This window comes from Somniosus microcephalus, chromosome 3, assembly GCF_052327205.1.
Source record: "Somniosus microcephalus isolate GS21.2 chromosome 3, FLI_Smic_1.0, whole genome shotgun sequence".
NCBI lineage: Eukaryota > Metazoa > Chordata > Chondrichthyes > Squaliformes > Somniosidae > Somniosus > Somniosus microcephalus.
In genome coordinates this window covers 171,626,801-171,644,653 of record NC_140989.1, presented here as the reverse complement: position 1 = coordinate 171,644,653, position 17,853 = coordinate 171,626,801, and the positions used below count along the sequence as shown (strand labels likewise).

The 17,853-nt window shown below is 42.9% G+C and overlaps 1 protein-coding gene across 7 annotated transcripts in view; it reads left to right on the top strand.

Annotated features, from left to right (window-relative positions):
• Positions 1–4,050: 4,050 nt before the first annotated feature.
• Positions 4,051–17,853, top strand: part of atl2 (atlastin GTPase 2) — a 118,454-nt gene continuing 104,651 nt past the window's right edge. For 3 of the 7 annotated variants that reach the window (XR_015077574.1, XM_085981902.1, XM_085981897.1), the window contains exon 1: positions 4,051–4,158. Coding sequence is in view for 4 of the 7 variants with exons in the window: in XM_085981902.1 (XP_085838028.1) it covers positions 4,086–4,158 (73 nt within the window). In the remaining 3 variants the exon portion in view is untranslated. The other 4 variants (XM_085981896.1, XM_085981901.1, XM_085981898.1 and 1 more) reach the window with 4 other exon arrangements.

The following is a 17,853-nucleotide window of genomic DNA, read 5'->3' as shown; positions in this document are numbered from 1 at the left end:
CTGTTCCACTAGCCTATGCCAGCCCTGATCAGATGACGCACATAATTGCTGTTGGACTGCTGCAGAATTTTGGATGCGATTCCCTTCATTGGTGTTAATTTAACCCTGGAATCTCCTCTACTATCCTTGTCATCGGTTTAGGCCAGGGGGGACTTTTAGGAGAAGCAGACAAACGTTGAGAACAAATTCCTCCATGTTAATGCTTAGTTTATACATTCGATAAATGTGACAACTAGAAGACAGATTTAATGAATCAGTGTTTCATGTGACAAGAGCACATATCAGGCCTTTGGGCACCAAATCAGCGCCTCCTATGTAATCTTCTATTCAGTAATTAATCAGAGGCCTCTCTTATCCGAGCTGAATACCTGATGTGCACTCTACCACGCAAAGTTCTGCAACTGGGTGTGCTAACTGTAAAATCAAGCCCTGGTGGAATTACTCTCTCCTCCCCCCGCCCCCACCCCCCCCCCCAGACTTCAACTTACAGGGTTAACTTCCCCACCCCTTACAATGAATGGAGGTTGTAAATTCAGGATTCTTGCAAATGAGATTGATTTTGACTTAAAAATGTGACCTATTTTCATGCTTTACGTAATACGGAGGTTGGGGATGGCATTAAACGGGAAATTAGAGACGCGTGCAATAAGGGCACAGCAGTCATCATGGGTGACTTTAATTTACATATAGATTGGGCTAACCAAATTAGTAAAAATACTGTGGAGGAGGAATTCCTAGAATGTTTACAGGATGGTTTTCTGGAACAGTCTGTCGAGGAACCAACCAGAGATCAGGCCATCTTAGACTGGGTATTATGTAATGAGAGAGGATTAATTAGCAATCTTGTTGTACGAGGCCCCTTGGGTCAGAGCGATCATAATATGATAGAATTCTTCATTAGGATGGAGAATGAAGTAGTTGACTCGGAGACTAGGGTCCTGAATTTAAATAAAGGAAACTACGATGGTATGAGGTGCGAATTGGGTAGGATTGATTGGGGAATGTCACTCAAAGGGTTGACGGTGGATAGGCAATGGCAAACATTCAAAGACCGCATGGATGAACTACAGAAGTTGTTCATCCCAGTTTAGGATAAGAATAAAACAAAAAGGGTGACTCAACCGTGGCTAACAAGGGAAATTATGGATAGCATAAGATCCAAGGAGAGGGCATATAAATTGGCCAGAAAAAGCAGTAACCCTGAGGATTGGGAGCAGTTTAGGATTCAACAAAGGAGGACAAAGGGATTAATTAAGAAGGGGAAAATAGAATATGAAAGTAAGCTTGCAGGGAACATAAAAATGGACTGTAAGAGCTTTTATAGATATGTGAAGAGAAAAAGATTAGTGAAATCAAGTGTAGGTCCCTTGCAGTCAGAAGCAGGGGAAGTTATAATGGGCAACAAAGAAATGGCAGACCAATTAAATGCATATTTTGGTTCTGTCTTCACAAAGGAGGACACAAATAACCTCCCAGAGATGTTGGAGAGCATAGGGTCTGATGAGAGGGAAGAACTGAAAGAAATCAGTATTTGTAGGGAAATGGTGTTGGGGAAATTGATGGGATTGAAGGCTGATAAATCCCCAGGGCCTGATAATCTACATCCTAGGGTACTTAAGGAAGTGGCCCTAGAAACAGTAGATGCATTGCTGATCATCTTCCAAAATTCGCTGGAATCTGGAACTGTACCCATGGATTGGAGGGTAGCTAATGTTACCCCACCATTCAAAAAGGGTGGTAGAGAGAAAGCGGGGAATTACAGACCGGTAAGCCTGACATCGGTAGTGGGGAAAATGCTAGAGTCCATGATAAAGGATGTAATAGCTGAGCACTTGGAAAACAGTGACAGGATCGGACAAAGTCAACATGGATTTACAAAAGGTAAATCGTGCTTGGCTAATCTACTGGAATTTTTTGAGGATGTAACTGGGAAAATAGATAAGGGAGAACCAGTAGATGTGTATTTGGACTTTCAAAAGGCTTTCGATAAGGTCCCGCATAAGAGATTAGCGTGTAAAGTTAAGGCACATGGGATTGGGGGCAAGGTATTGACTTGGATAGAGAACTGGTTGGCGGACAGAAAGCAGAGAGTAGGAATTAACGGGTCTTTTTCCGAGTGGCAGGCAGTGACTAGTGGGGTACCGCAGGGATCGGTCCTTGGACCCCAGCTATTCACAATATACATTAATGGTCTAAATAAGGGAACTAGATGTAATATCTCCAAGTTTGCAGACGACACAAAACTGGGTGGGCGTGTGTGCTGCGAGGAGGATGCCGAGAAACTCCAGGATGATTTGGACAGGTTGGGTGATTGGGCAGAAGCGTGGCAGATGCAATATAACGTGGATAAACGCGAGGTTATCCACTTTGATGTCAAAAACAGAAAGGCAGACTATTATCTGAATGGCAATAGATTGGGAGAAGGGGAAGTGCAATGAGACCTGGGTGTCCTTGTGCACCAGTCGCTGAAGGTAAGCATGCAGGTGCAGCAGGCGCTGAAAGGGTTTGAGTACAGGAGCAAGGATGTCCTGCTGCAGTTGTACAGGGCCTTGGTGAGACCACACCTTGAGTACTGTGTGCAGTTTTGGTCACCTTATCTGAGGGAGGATGTTCTTGCCATGGAAGGAGTTCAGCGAAGATTCACAAGGCTGATCCCTGGGATGGCAGGAATGGCGTATGAGGAGAGATTGGGTCGATTGGGCTTATACTCGCTGGAGTTTAGAAGAATGAGAGGGGATCTCATCGAAACTTATAAAATTCTGACAGGTCTGGACAAACTAGATGCAGGTAGAATGTTCCCGATGGTCAGAGAGTCCAGAACCAGGGGTCATAGTCTAAGGAGTAAGCCATTTAGGACAGTGATGAGGAAGAATTTCTTCACCCAGAGAGTGGTGAACCTGTGGAATTCTCTACCACAGAAGGCGGTTGAGGCCAAGTCTTTAAATATATTCAAGAAGGAGTTAGATATATTTCTTAGAGCTAAAGGGATCAAGGGATATGGGGAGAAGGCAGGTACGAGGTACTGAGTTTGGCTGATCAGCCATGATCTCATCGAATGGCGGAGCAGGCTCGAGGGGCCGAATGGCCTACTCCTGCTCCTATCTTCTATGTTTCTATGTTTACAACTGTAAAAATAAACACAGCTACATCTGTTTACAATCTGCCTCTTGTAATCAGAAATGTCAGACGTTACCATTTCTGGGATGTAGCAGCTCTATGGATGTCACATGAATCTACCCACAAGTACTCCTATTCATTTCTGTAACTTGGACGAAACAGCATACTATTTTCTTCTTTTCCCCGAATAAAGAAAAGCCTTGAATCTTAGAAAAAGACCGGAAGAAAATATATTTGTAGTGATGCTGTTGTTTCGCAAAAAACAAACTTTCTTTCCCACAACGTGCATTTTAGGATCGCTTGTTTCGCACACATTTACTCCTATAAATAGTGTTGGCTCTATGTGATGGGAGCACTTGGAAAGTGCGTGCATTATGCCAGACGTGGTATGCAGTCTGAGTTTACATAAGTATATATTAACTTCTGCATACTGTGCTGATCCTTAATGTATTTCTTTTCAGTGCTTTTAAAGCTCTGCGGTTTTCGTCACACCGACCAGATTCATTTAGGAGTGGCAAGCTCATTCATTTTTTGATTTGAAAAATTGACCTATTTTATGCTGCCTGAACATTCTGAAAATAAGGTTTAAATTGAATTGCAATTTTTTTGTCATATCAAATCACATTCTTCCGTTCGGTGTTGACAACTGATTCTGTGCGGTGATGTAATAAGGTTTTTGTTTGCCTTTTCCACTCTCCACCCTCCTCTCTGCTACTCTTTTTATTGGGTGCTTAAACAAATTGTCTGTAAATTAATAAAACTTTAAATAAACCTTAACAAATTAAATTAGAATTTGGTTGCCCTCCTCTCTTCTAATGGATTCCGAACGGTGATTTGAAGGTGTCCGGACCTGTTGGGCGCTAGGACCCTGTGGCGCCGCGCTTCGAGGTTCCCCCCGTGGAACCGCGCTGATAAGAGCCGCTGTCAGCCTTTGACGTCAGTCACTTTCCCGATTTAAACTCTCAAAGATGGCGGCAGACACCGAGTGGAGAGGGTCGCGTATTTGTCGTGGTGGTGACGAAGACGACACCACAACTGAAGGTAACAGCCCGTTCACCGAATTTAACCTTTACACTAAAACGTGTTCTGGGACCGTCGGCTTGCGGGAGGGACGCCCCCTCCTGTCGTTGCGTCCGGTAAAAGTTCATTTGTTGCTACCTCGGGAGAATTTGAATAGCGCCGCGTGGTTGAGAAACTGTTTGCGTGAAGGGAAAGTGGGGGGGGGAAGAGCGTTTGGTTCCTAGTGATCTGTCGTTGCGCAGGCGCTAGAAGGAGGAGGAGCGTTTGGCGCCGTGATCTGTCGTCGCGCAGGCGCTAGAAGGAGGAGGAGCGTTTGGAGCCGTGATCTGTCGTCGCGCAGTCGCTGTGAGGAAGAGGAGGAGCGTTTGATGCCGTCGCGCAGGCGCCAGAAGGAGGAGCGGCGTTTGGCGCCGTGATCTGTCATCGCGCAGGCGTTAGAAGGAGGAGGAGCGTTTGGCGCCGTGATCTGTCGTCGCGAAGGCGCTGTGAGGAGGAGGTGGGTTTGGCGCGGAGTGATCTGTCCACGGACAGGCTCTGTGAGGTGGTTTCGCTCGGGGCCGGAGAATCGCTCTCGGAGCGGCTGTATCCAGGCGCGGGGAAAAGATGTTGTTGAAAGCGGCAGAGAGATCCGAGGAGATGCGGCTCGGGCTCAAGAGGTTTCCGGGACGGAGAGCTGGTAAGTTTGACTGGAAGAGAAAGGGGGGAAAAAACGCACTCAAGGGTTTTAAACGGGGACGAAGTTTTAAAATTCGGACACCGAGGGGGGCCCGGAAATCCTCGGGGTGGAGTGGGAGGGTGCTGCGTGCTTGGGTCGGGGTTCTGGATCGAAGAAAGGCAGAAAACCGTTTGTCGTTTGGTTTTAAATGAACAGCAGGTACGGGAAGCCACTGGTGACACGAGGGACGGCTCCGCGTTACTGACGCGCATTCTTGCAATCAGGATTTTTAATGTTTCGACATTTCCTTTTTTTTTATATAATGTCTTTACACCAACTGGGGTCGGAGTGTAATCAAACCCCTTACAACCGGGGGGTTCAGCGGAAGTAAAATTACTTGTTGGGAGGCGCTGCGTCCTTCCGACATTGACGACTGGTAGCGAGAAGTCAATCATCGTGCAATGTTGGTGTTGGGAAGCGGCTGGTGCCTTGGGGCAGGCGATCTCCCCGCACCCCTGTCTGCTTCGCTCGGCTTTTAATTCGGCACTTTCCTCGCCCATATGTTGGGGAAACATCACGTGTTGTGATTATTTAGGAGGACGTTTATTTAATAAGGTTTTATTACCAGTTTGCAACATGCCTACACTCTGACTTCCTCTATCCGCGCCACCCCTCTCGGCCCGGGGGTGCTCGTTCACAGCTTGCCCCGACCGTCGTGGGAGAGGAGGGTTCGCGCCCTTTCACCGGCCGCTGACTCGCCTCCCTGCTCTCCCTCCAGCGTTCCCGTTGCACGTTTCTTTGGGGTCTGGTTATGTAACAGCACGCAGATCCAACGCAGAGGCACAAGGGCATTTTTTGCGGCGGTGGTGAAAGGAGGGAGGTGACTTGAGCCTGGTCCACCCTGGTCAGCCCGTTGCTTTGACAGGAGCCGAGAGCAGGTCGTCTGCTGTTGCCATAACGGTGATTACATCTTACATTTAATTGACGCATGTTTAGGAGCAGGTTGAGTGAAGCTGTAGCCGGGACATTTGTCATTGTCATCTCTTGCGTGGGGTAATTTCGTGAAAGTTTTGGAATCGCCGCATTTCTTGTCGGTTATTTGATTTCAGTAAGAGCTTGTGCAAAAAAAAAAGCAAATCTTGTATAAATCCATTCAGGGTCCTCTGTTGAATAAAAGATTTGTTTGCGTAGCAACATGCGGTGGTTGTAATTTTGTTTTGCTTTTTTACCATCCACTAATTGCTTTCGTCCACTTTGGTCTCAAATCCCCGGGATGTCCTGCTAACGGTCCCGACTCCTTCACCAGTGTTCTTTCGGGCCAGCAATCGACAGCTGTGACTGTGACCACTATTGATCGAACTGGGAGACGTTCGTATGATTTCCAAATGCAATTTTTTTGGCAGATACCTTTTTTGTTCCAGACCCGAGTGAGGCAGTTAATACGGTTTGGATTGATAGCTCAAAGTGGTAAATGATGCTACTATACATGTCTACAATTAAATGCTTGCATAGACATGGCAAGATTTTAAAATTGAAGTCAAATAGAAAAGCAGTACTGGTACAATACTGGTAATTGGCCACTTGTGCAACATTTTGCATAACTGTTGCAGATAAGCTTATCGATGCCCTTGACGTTTAACACACTGTACTTTCAAGTGCTTAGGTGGCCCTTTTGGCATTGAGCACACACTATTTGGGGTGTGATAATCCTAGGGATGGAATGTCATTAAAGCTGGTGTCAGCCAGTTTAGTGGCACAGCTTTTTGTTGGTTGAATTTTTTTTTAACTTGAAATTTGTCTTCTAATGTAGTGCCTTGATAAGGTTACAGCAGCTAATTTCAGATCAATGTATCAAAATCCCAGCAATCCATATCTATTTTGTGCAACATTTTATCAAGGGATATATTTAGGCTTTTTATTCAGAGTTTCTCCCTTTTATCACCTGAAGTTGATCTATTTTCTGTGGGCGCTAATAGCTGTTAAGTATCTTTCTGAGGTGGCTCTGTATATGCCCCAGACAGTGCATATGAGTGAGCTATTTGTGGGTGGCATCATGTGTATCCAGTTATCATGTCCTCACATGGCTGCTCTCCAGGAGTGAAAATTCTATTTTTTTGTTTATTTACCTCCCTGGCTCAGGGATACATCCTCCCCTGTCCATGCTGTGTAATAATCCTAGATATTACCGGACCATTGTGTTTGAAGTTTTTCCCCACTGCAACCTAACTGATAACAACACTGCTTAAATATGGGACTCTTGTTGAAATTGAAATGGCAAGGTTTTTTGGAGTATGTATCCCTCCTAAATTGTTTTCTACCTTGCCTTACTTGCATCCCCTAGGCTTTGCACCAACTTTGACCAAGCAGGCAGGTGACTTGTAGCAGGATGCTGTTGAAGTGACCATTGGAAGATGCATGTATCTGACCTCTGATAACTCTGCTGAGTAACTTCCCATGAGATAGTGCTTGACTTCCATTTGGAAAGCGATGCACTTGAGATAACTAAAGCTGGGTATCCCATACAGGCCATACCATTCTGGTGCAATGTGTAAATCTTCCTATAGATTAGTATTTTGTTGTTCAAGATCATTTACACAGCCATTTGAAGCTTAGTTGTTGGTGAGCAGTGAACTCCTCCTCACTGGTATTTTAAGTGTCCATTTTTGAATGAGCCTGGACAATATTGTGAGCAGTTTAACCTTGAGGCCTGCAGTTAAATCGGAGATGCTAATCAACTTCTGTGCACACTTGCTTTTGACAGGAATATTTCACTGTAACCCATGCATATTGTTGGTCTAAAACATTTTTGTGGCTCACTGGAAGTTATTGTGCAAAATAGATGAAGAAATACTGTAATATTTGAATTACACATCTGGTCCATGCCAAGGTTCAAAACTTAAAATTAATGATCAAAATGAAGAAGTCTTAAAATGACATTAGATTGTAATGGTGTTCAGAGCATATTGATGTCTTTGCAGCTATACAAAGCCCTGGTTAGACCCCACCTGGAGTACTGTGTTCAATTCTGGGCACCGCACGTAGGAATAATATATTGGCCTCTGAGGGAGTGCAGTGTAGATTTACCAGAATGATACCTGGGCTGCAAGGGTTAAATTGTGAGGAGAGATTACACAAACTAGGGCTGTATTCCCTGGAATTTAGAAGATTAACAGGCGATTTGATCAAAGTTTTCAAGGTATTAAGAGAAACTGATAGGGTAGATAGAGAGAAACTATATCTGCTGGTTTGGGAATCTAGGGTTAAGGGGCATAGCCTAAAATTAGAACCAGGCCTTTCCGGAGAGAAGTTAGGAAACACTCTCTCTCGCAAATGGCAGTCGATGCTGGGTCAATTGTTAATTTTTAACCCCTGGTATGTAAACCCTTCCAGTGAGAATTGTTAATTTATAAACCTTCAATAATGGCTCCTAGATGGTTGCTTCTAAAGGGAAAAATTATCTGAAGTAACCATATAATGTAAGTAACCTAACTCTTGCCACCTGAGGCACTGAAACTCCTGGAATGGTGGGTTTTGTATGTCGGCTCTGGCTGAAATTGCCAGTGGTGACACATACCTTGGTTTCCACCATTTTGGTGTTTGTGGGTGGGATAACCTTTAATAGAAGACTGCACAGACCTGCATTGTGTATTCTGTTACTGGGCTGTACAGACTTTCGTGCAATTTTAAGGCAGGTCTATGGCCAGAGTGGTAATCGCGTGTAACTTTGCATGAACTGCCCCAGTGAATTTCATACCTTCCTGTCTCTGCAATATAAATAGGACTGATTCTGCATCAGTGGAAATCCGCACTATGAATGAGGTATTTGTATCCCTCAGTCTTTTTTTTCCAAAGGCAACATTCAAAATTAGAATCACAGAATGGTTACAGCACAGAAGGAGGCCTGATTACAGCACAAAGGAGGCCATTCGGCCTGTCGAGCCCATGCCAGCTTTCTGCAAGAGTGCTTCAACTAGTCCCACTCCCTGCCCTTTCCCTGGAGCCCTGCAAATTTTTTCCCTTCAGGTACTTATCAGATTCCCTTTTAAAAGCCATGATTGAATTTGAATTTGCCTCCACCACCTTTTCAGCCAGTGCATTCCAGATCCTAACCACTCGCTGCATAATTTTTTCTTCATATTGCCTTTGGTTCTTCTGTCAATCTCCTTAAATCTGTGTCCTCTGGTTTTCGACCCTTCTGCCAATGGGAACATCTAGACCCCTCATGATTTTGACCTATCAAATCTCCTCTCAACCTTCCTGCTCTAAGGAGAACAACCCCATCTTCTCCAGTCTATCCACGTAACTGAAGTCCCTCATCCCCAGAACCATTCTTGTAAATCTTTTCTGCACCCTCTCCAAGACCTTCACGTCCTTCCTAAATTGTTGGTGCCTGGCATTCATTATCATTGCTCATAAGGCAATGGTATCTTTTCCTGTGATTAGGTGATTGGAACTGTATGTAGTACTCCTGATTTGGACTCTGATCAACTGGAAGGATGTATATCACTTGGAATTTAGCACAGGTATTGCTTCATCTCTGTACTAGTGGGCAACGATGACTTGCAATCTCTAAATCTCTTACTGTTTACTTTTTGTCGGTGTTCCATTTAACAGTCTTGGTTCCTTGCTCCTACACCAATTATTTTACATAACCGCATCAAATTGTGTCTGCTACCTATTAGCCCAGTTACATAAGATATAAATCTTTTGCAATCTGTGTTCCTTATTATTTAGTGTACTTTGTACATTTGTGTGAAGATTTTATTTACAATATCTGCATCCAAGTCTGGATTTAGCTTGCTATTTTTAAAAACAATATATACTAGAAAACCAGTACAATGTACTGAAATGATTAAAATACTTTCATTCTTGAGCCAAAATGTAGCTGTAGCAACAACATGCTATTATGCAACTCACTTAATGTAGAAAAATGGCTGTAGCTGCCTGAGATGTCTATCCTGGGCCTCTGGCAGTGTTAGGAGATGCAACAGAAAGCTTGTTTGAAGAGAGGTTTTAAGAAAGAACTTGCATTGTATGTATAGTTCCTTTCACAACCCCAGGATGTCACTAATTACTTTTGGAAGTGTAGTCACTGTTCTAATGTAGGGAATTTTGGCAACCAATTGCACACGGCAAGGTCCCACACACGGCAAGGTGATAAATGACCAGATACACTGTTGGTTGAACAATAAGTATTGGTCCGGGCACTGTGATTTTTTGCGTCTGCCTGAGGGTAGCTGGTGCCTTAATGTTAGGTAACATTTCATCTGAAAGATGGCACTTATGACAGTGCAATGTAGTACTACACAAAGTGCCAGCCTGGATTATGCGCTCCAATCTCTGGAGCGGGACTTGAAACTAGTAGCTTCTGACTCTGGTGACAGTGGTACCACTGAGCCAAGGCTGATGCCTAAAGGCAGGAAGGAACGTGGAGGGGATTGGGGCAGGAATTCCAGAAAGCAGAGCTGGATGGCTGGAGAATTTGCCATCAAATATAGAGCCGGTGAGTACGATACACAGGAGACCAGAGTCGGAGGATTGAGGGAATGCAAGGCTAGAGAAGGTTGTAGGGATGGGGTGAAGCCACGGAGATTTATAAATGAAACCAGGGTTTGAAATTAGATTTTTGTTGGGGAGTCATTGTAGGTCAGTGAGGCGGGGGGTGATGGGAGAGCAAGAAGGTTGAGGGGAGATTTGATAGAGGTGTTTAAAATCATGAGGGGTCTAAATGTTCCCATTGGCAGAAGGGTCGAAAACCAGAGGACACAGATTTAAGGAGATTGACTGAAGAACCAAAGGCAATCTGAAGAAAAACTTATTTTGCAGCGAGTGGTTAGGATCTGGAATGCACTGCCTGAAAAGGTGGTGGAGGCAAATTCAATCATAGCTTTCATCAGATGAAGTTTTGGGATTTTGGGGCATATGGTGCAGTGTGCAGTATATTTGGCTTCTACTTTTTGGACAACTGAGGTTCTTGATGGAATCTGATTTAAATCAGAATAATAAACTAAATATATGCAAATAATATAGGCATGAAATTGCTAGTCAAATATTTAAATTGACCTACAGGCAGCTGTATGAAGTGCTTTTACAGCTGGAGATGCAATTAAAAAACACCTTGGTCTCCTGAACGAAACCCATTCTGGCATGGGGAATCCTTATGGGACATGTCTGTAGTCTGCTTTTAGATCATCATTGATCCCTGTGGCTAATGTCCAGGACATTTCTACTTTGCAGAATGTCAAACAGCCCCTCTTCTTCAGACAACCCATGCTCTCATTGGCAAATGTTAGGTTGTTTACGATTCCTTTTCACTGTTGGATTCCTTGCCCTTCAACACCAATTTGATGTCCTCTAGGATGGTTATAGCCTTCTGAGTGAGTGAATGTAACAGTTTGAAGATGATGGGTTGACATTATGCAGTTTGTCAGGGACTTGAGTACTGAAGACTGCTACTGTCATTAGACAGGCAGAGAATGTATTTGGGAATGTTTAGAGGAATTTTTGGTGTATTGGTGATTCACAATGTTGTGCAGTGCTATCCAGCAGTTTTTATAAAAAAAAAAAAAAAAAAAAAACATTCTCACTTATTGGATTGCTAGGATTTTGTGAATGAACTTCTAGTGGAATATTAGCTATTTGCTCAACATAACTTGCCTGTACATAAGTGCCCTTTTAATAGTGAATGTTTCAAGGTGCTACAAAGGAGGTTGTAGGAAATCATTTTGGGAGAGGGTAACCAGAGTGGTCGCAGATTGTTTTTGATTAGATTTTTAAGGATTGAAAGAGATGTGGTAAGGTAGATTGGTTTAGGCAGGGGCATGATGGGGCATTGTCATAGAATGGATGTGCCATAGACTAGAGGGTTTTACTAGGACATATGAAGGAGGATGATGCCAGATGTTCCTTTTCTAAGTTAGCTATTGCTGTGTATTGGGTGGAGAAGTAGTGGAATAGTCAGGAGCAAATGATGGGTCTCATGGCAGTGACTGAGGACTGGAAAGGAGATGGAGAAGCTAGTATTTGGGGTCAGAGCTGGAGTTAGATGGGATGGGGAAATGGGCAACCTCAGTGAGCAGTCTCCAATATTGGTGACAAAATCCATGAGCTGCTTGCAGTAGGTTGTCGTGTGTTGCGGATTGACTGACGTGGAAGGTCGAAGGCTAAGTGATTTTGAGTTTATGATGGTTGCCCTCAGGATAAGTAATGAGGATTTGTCTGTATCAAAGGAGAGGTGATGCTGTTTGAGGTAGTCAAGTCAGATTGGACGATGGACAATTGAACCAGTTGCGCCATTATGTGCACTCAAGCCCATGGCCCTTAGACTTGAGGTCATAAAGGTGAGTGTTACAGGAAACTTTTTTATCCGGCACCGACGGGACCAGCGTGGTGTCGGTTTATCAAAAAGTCCGGATTAGAGGTATAGTAAAAGGTACGAGAGCCCCATACACGGCTCAACCAGTGCAGGAACCCTGGTTACACGGCCACAGATCCAGGAACGGCCACTAATATGAAGTAAAACTTACCTGAACCTACTCCTGCATTTTGCCGGTTAACAGATTTCCGGTTATTTAGGTGCTGGTAAATTGAGAGTTTCCTGTATATTAAGGAACAGTGGGAATGGGAGACGAGAGATCTGGTGGAAATGGAGATTTGCAAGCTTAAAAACGAGGCAGTTGAGTAGATTGCTAGAGCTGAAATGTGTAGTGGGTAGCTACATGACTGGGAGTTAGGATGCTTGAGAGCTGGTTGGGAAATGGAAAGCTTGTTTTCCAGGCGCTGAGGGATGGGAGTTGAGCAGAAAGTCACATTGGTGCTCTTTATAAAAAGAGCACCATTCATGAACTTGGACTTTCTGGGGTTTCTATATCTCTTTCAATTCTGCAGCATTCATTGAATTCTAGATATTTACTGTTCTGATTTCATTGAGTAAATAGTCTGAGTTTAGTCCTGAAAAGTGCAGCTTTGAACTGTAAGCTCCCTTTTCCATGAGATGAATGAAACTGATGGCTGTGACTTTTTTCCCATTTAGAGGCTGCATTCTGAAATATATTCGACCCTGATTTGCAAGGAACCAACCATAAATGTACAAAATTGTGTAAATTTGCCATTGGATCAAGTGCTTCTTGTCATGCGAACTAAACCGGGGGAGCTGGATTCACTTGCTGCACTGTGGTACATTTTGGTCTTTTGAAACTGTTTAACATCTTCCCACTGAAGAATGTCGTCTGGTGTGTGGTATAGGTGGTCGACCAGCATCCATGGAAATTGTCTCCTGCATTAAAAAACACTTTTTTTTAAAGGGGTGGTGGTAGGGGAGTGGGGGTGGTGGTAGGGGAGTGGGGGAAGTGAGAGCTGAGACCGTAAAATAAAAACCTTTGACATTTGAAGGTTACTGCACTGATGAAGGTAGGCCTACCTCTAAAATTGGAGTTCCGATGTTGCTGGTTGTTTTTGAACAGGTATGATTCTGTATTGATAACACTGGAAGCTGCAGCTTCTTGTATTTGTGTAGCAAGCATGTGAATGAGAAGTATTTTAAATGAATAGATCTCCTTAAGCAGAAACAAAATCCTGTTGCCTCTGTCCTGAAACTCAACTGCTAGAGTTCTGACGGTTCTACTTAATGTTTGTCCTTTCAGATTCCAGTGCTTGTAAAACTAGTTATGCCAAAGGCTGCCAATCAAATATTTCTATATTACAACTGCCCTGGTTGCTTCAGTATTGTCACCAGGCATATGAAGAATCCTATTGGAGTTAGTATACTTTAATTTTATGTGCTCTGAATTCATCACCTCCCCAACATAGTGTAATATAGTTCAGAGTGCTCTCCAGACACAACCCAACTGCAGAAGCAAAGTAATTGTTTCAATTGAGATATATATTTATGGAAATTTCACAAGTGCTTCATTACAAAGTTTGTGACACTGAATGAATGGTTTGAAGGAAAGTGGAATTACTGTCAAGCTTTGTAGATTTTTTTTAGGATTAGTCAGAATTTAAACTTTGATTGAAATGTATATCTGGAAGTGAAAGACAAATGTTTTGTGGGACCCTTCATCTATCCATCTGTGAGGGTGGGGAGGAAAGCATTTTTGATCTGTTGGTGATCAGTGTTTGATCGTGTAACGAAACACTTTATCCCTGGGTTAAGGTAGCTGAGAGCAGTTAAATACCTTGCAGCAATGAACAATGATCTTGGAGTTGCATCATGATTTATTATGAATAATTCAGTAATCAACATTTAAGTTTTCATGGGAAAGTCTTTAGTAAGGTTAGTTGTTATTGATGAGACTGAAACTTGTAAGCTGTATCTAGAAGCAAAGGAATACAGTTTACAAATGATTGTGATTTACTAGTAACTTTTGGGTTTCCTCCCATCTTTTCATGTGTGCTTGAAAATCACTAGCAGATATCGTAATGCTAAGATTGAGGTGCTAAGGTGACCCCAGATTGTTTTTACAAGACGTGGCTTTTTTGTTGCAGTGGCTTAACTTTTTGCTAATTTGTGTTGGTATTTGAATCTGAAGTATTGCATTATTTTATGACCTTCAGAATTCCTCTGTTACAGGTGCATCTGTGAATCCCAGATGCACCATAATCACGCCAGTATTTTCTACTGTGGAAATATAGGTTAACTGATAAGGCCCACAGCAATTGCTAGTTCTATTCTTTAGTAGTCTACATAGTTTTACACTGTAACTCTTGGTAAGTTTTTTTTTAAGTGAGCTTGATCCCACTTAACCTGAGGTAGCAATGAAATTACTTTTGAATGAAAATTGTTAATTGGCTTTAAATCCCCAGGTTTAAGGTGATATTTTACATGAAATCCCAGGAAAGGCTGTTGAAATTTGGGTTAATAGGTTTTGGTTCCTATACTGTAACACTGGGGAAAAACTAGATCCTCAGAAGCCCAATTTACCATTTGTGCATGAGCACTGGGGTTCTTTCCAAAATTAAATTAGCCAAATGTTGGAATGGAGACTATTTTTGATAGTCCTTAGCTATTTTCAAGGGGGGGGAAATAGATTGTTTTTTATAGGCTTGTGTACTTAAAACTCTAGTTTTTCACAATTACTTTATAATTTGTCACAATGAAAATTGGGGGGGGGGGGGGGGGTGCGCGCGCAAGAGAGAAATGTGCGTCACTATTTTTTGCTACAGAAAAAGCCGCATTTATTTGTTAACCATCTTGGAGCTATCAAAGCCTGCCTGCTATGTTCATCAGCTCTCTTTTTTGAATTAATGAAAAATGCCACAATTATAGCTCCGGTCTAATTGAGCTTTGCAAGAATTAAAATTTATACAGAAGCTAGAATAAACCAGCCAAACATAAAACACAGTACTCAACTTAACCCATGGGTGTTTCAAACCAGTTGAGTTCCAGGTAATGCAGTAGATGTAATATATTTGGTTTTCCAAAAAAAATAAGGTACTGCATAGTAGACTCATGACTAAGGTCAGAACATGTGGAGTAGGGACAAGTAGCAGAGTAGATAGCAAGCTGGCCAGAAAAACCGATGGGGTTAATGATAGTTACTCAGATTGGCAAGTAGTTGGATTCCACTAGGATTGGTGCAGGGAGCACTGTTCACTGTTTACATAAACAATCTGGGCTGGAGAATCGAAAGTACAATTTCAAAATTTGCAGATGATACCAAATTGAGGGGTGTGTATTTAATACAGAAGAGGACTGTGACAAAATACAGGAAGAAGTGAGGTAGTACCCATGGTGTGAGACTTGGAGGGGATCTTGGAGGTGGTGGTGTTCCCATGCGCCTGCTGCCCTTTTCCTCTAGGTGGTAAAGGCCGCAGGTTTGGGAGGTGCTGTCGAAGAAGCCGTGGCAGGTTGCTGCAGTGCATCTTGTAGATGGCACGCACTGCAGCCATGGTGCGCCAGTAGTGGAGGGAGTGAATGTTTGTTTAAGGTGGTGGATGTGTGACCAGTCTCTGCAGTGCTGCAGATACCTGCTATAATTAAAGGCCAGTCCACACATAGTGACTTTAAAAAAAAAAAAGACTGAGTGAATTTTTAAAAAAAAGGATTGAATGGAACAGTTAATCAGCACATTGTCCTTTCACTCGTAAGATCTGCCTGATGGGATAAAAGTCCTCACTGCTGGTTGTATTGGTTCTACATGATGTGTTTGGACAATCTGTCTAGTTCTCTGTGGGCATGAGCCTTAAAACAAAACTGCTAATTTGGTGCCAACTAGCATTGTTAGCATTCTTGGATGCCGTAATGCCTGGTGTAGGAAGTAAAATGTCAGTGGTAGGCTGTTCTTGAGGCAGGGTATACATGTATTGAGCTTTGCTTTGCACCTAACGTGCTATATTTGACCTGAGTGGGTTACTTGGTGTGTTTGATGCTAGAAATTGTTCTACTTCTGAGGACATGAAAGGAATTATATAAATGCTACTTTTATGAAGGAAAAATTTGTGGGATAGGAGAATGAGTAAACAATATTACAGGTTGACTATCCCTTATCCGAAAACCTTGGGACCAGTTATGTTTCGGTTTTTGGAAATTTTCGGATTTCAGAAGGTATTATTTCAGACTGGGAAACTCTGAACATTAAATTAATTTGGTAATTAGTATTTGTATTTAATATAAATTTTAAAAGTTCAGGCTACCTCGTGACTGTTCCATGTCTCATTCCCCTTCCTGCTTCTCTGTGCTGCCGCTCAGTCTGTTTACAGCTCCCCCCTGCTCCGTGTCTCATTCCTCTTCCTGCTTCTCTGAATTCCTTGACTTAGCGGGGGTCTGGGGCTCGACTGCCGCCACCAGTTGTGGAAAAGACGGATATCGGCTGACTCCTACGCTAAGCTGGCCTGCAAATCAGGTCGGGCGGGGGGAGAGGAGAGAAAAGAATATCGGACGGGCCGCTGTATTGTTGGGTTCACTCTCCCGGTACCTCCTTCACACTGCCCGGCTCGGCCTGCAATCTTCTACCCAGGAGGGAACTCTGTGACCCTCTGCCCTGCTCACAGGGAAATGCAGAGCTCCTTCAGTCACACTTAACATCGAGAGCGAAGGCCGGCGTGTCGACAATCTGCAGGAATTCTTGTTCTGGGCCCTGGAGGACCACTCCTGCCATGTTTTGGTCATATCGTGCGCACGACTTACGCTGAACGAAAAAACTTGCGGTTTTTGGAAGTTCGGATAAAGGATATGTACCATAACTATTTTGAAAATGGCCTACTCCTCCTATTTCTTATGTAGTCTTATTTAAATTAAATTTTGGAAAATCTGATTGTTCTCCTGGTTTATTGGACCCTTCAAGTCTATCCACTTGTTTAAAACCCTAGCATGGAACCTTGACATGGAGGGCAGAGAAGTGAGAGACGATACATAGGAATGTAGTTCTAATGTAGATGGTAGTTTGCCAATACTGAAACTGCAGGTTTGTATAAATACTAAATAATGAACTGCTGTGGAATTAGTAGGAATCTAATATGAAGGTAGGATTTTTAGAAGTGTGTATTTTCAAGTTCATTCTCCATCTTTCCTTATCTGGTGTGGTTGGAATTGTGATATCGTAGAATTTTTATTGAATAATTCAGGAATTCTCTATACTGTGAAGGAATTGATTCATAGAATGAGGTTACAACACAAGGAGTTAATTGGCCCATCACACTGGAGTGATCTACTGTAATCTTATTTCCCTTCCCTTCACTACTTTTTAAATGTCACCAATGTTCTGCCTTAATAGCCACGTACTGTAAAGCATTCAATATTCTAATAACCCTCTGAAATTTCTTCAGTTTCCCTTTTTGTTCTAGTAGTTATAGCACAAAGTAGCATTTATATAATTCCTTTCATGTCCTCAGGATGTCCCAAAGTGCTTCGTAGCCAACAAAGTACATTTTGAAGTGTAATCTCTGTTATAATCTTGGGAAATATGGGAGACAATTTGTGCACAACAAGGTCCCAGCAAACAGCAATAGGGTAAATGGCTAAATGTGTTTTTGGTGGTATTGGTTGAGATAAATATTGGCCAGGACATTAGAATTCCCAGGCTCTATCTCAATACTACAACTGAGATGGTACAACTATCGGG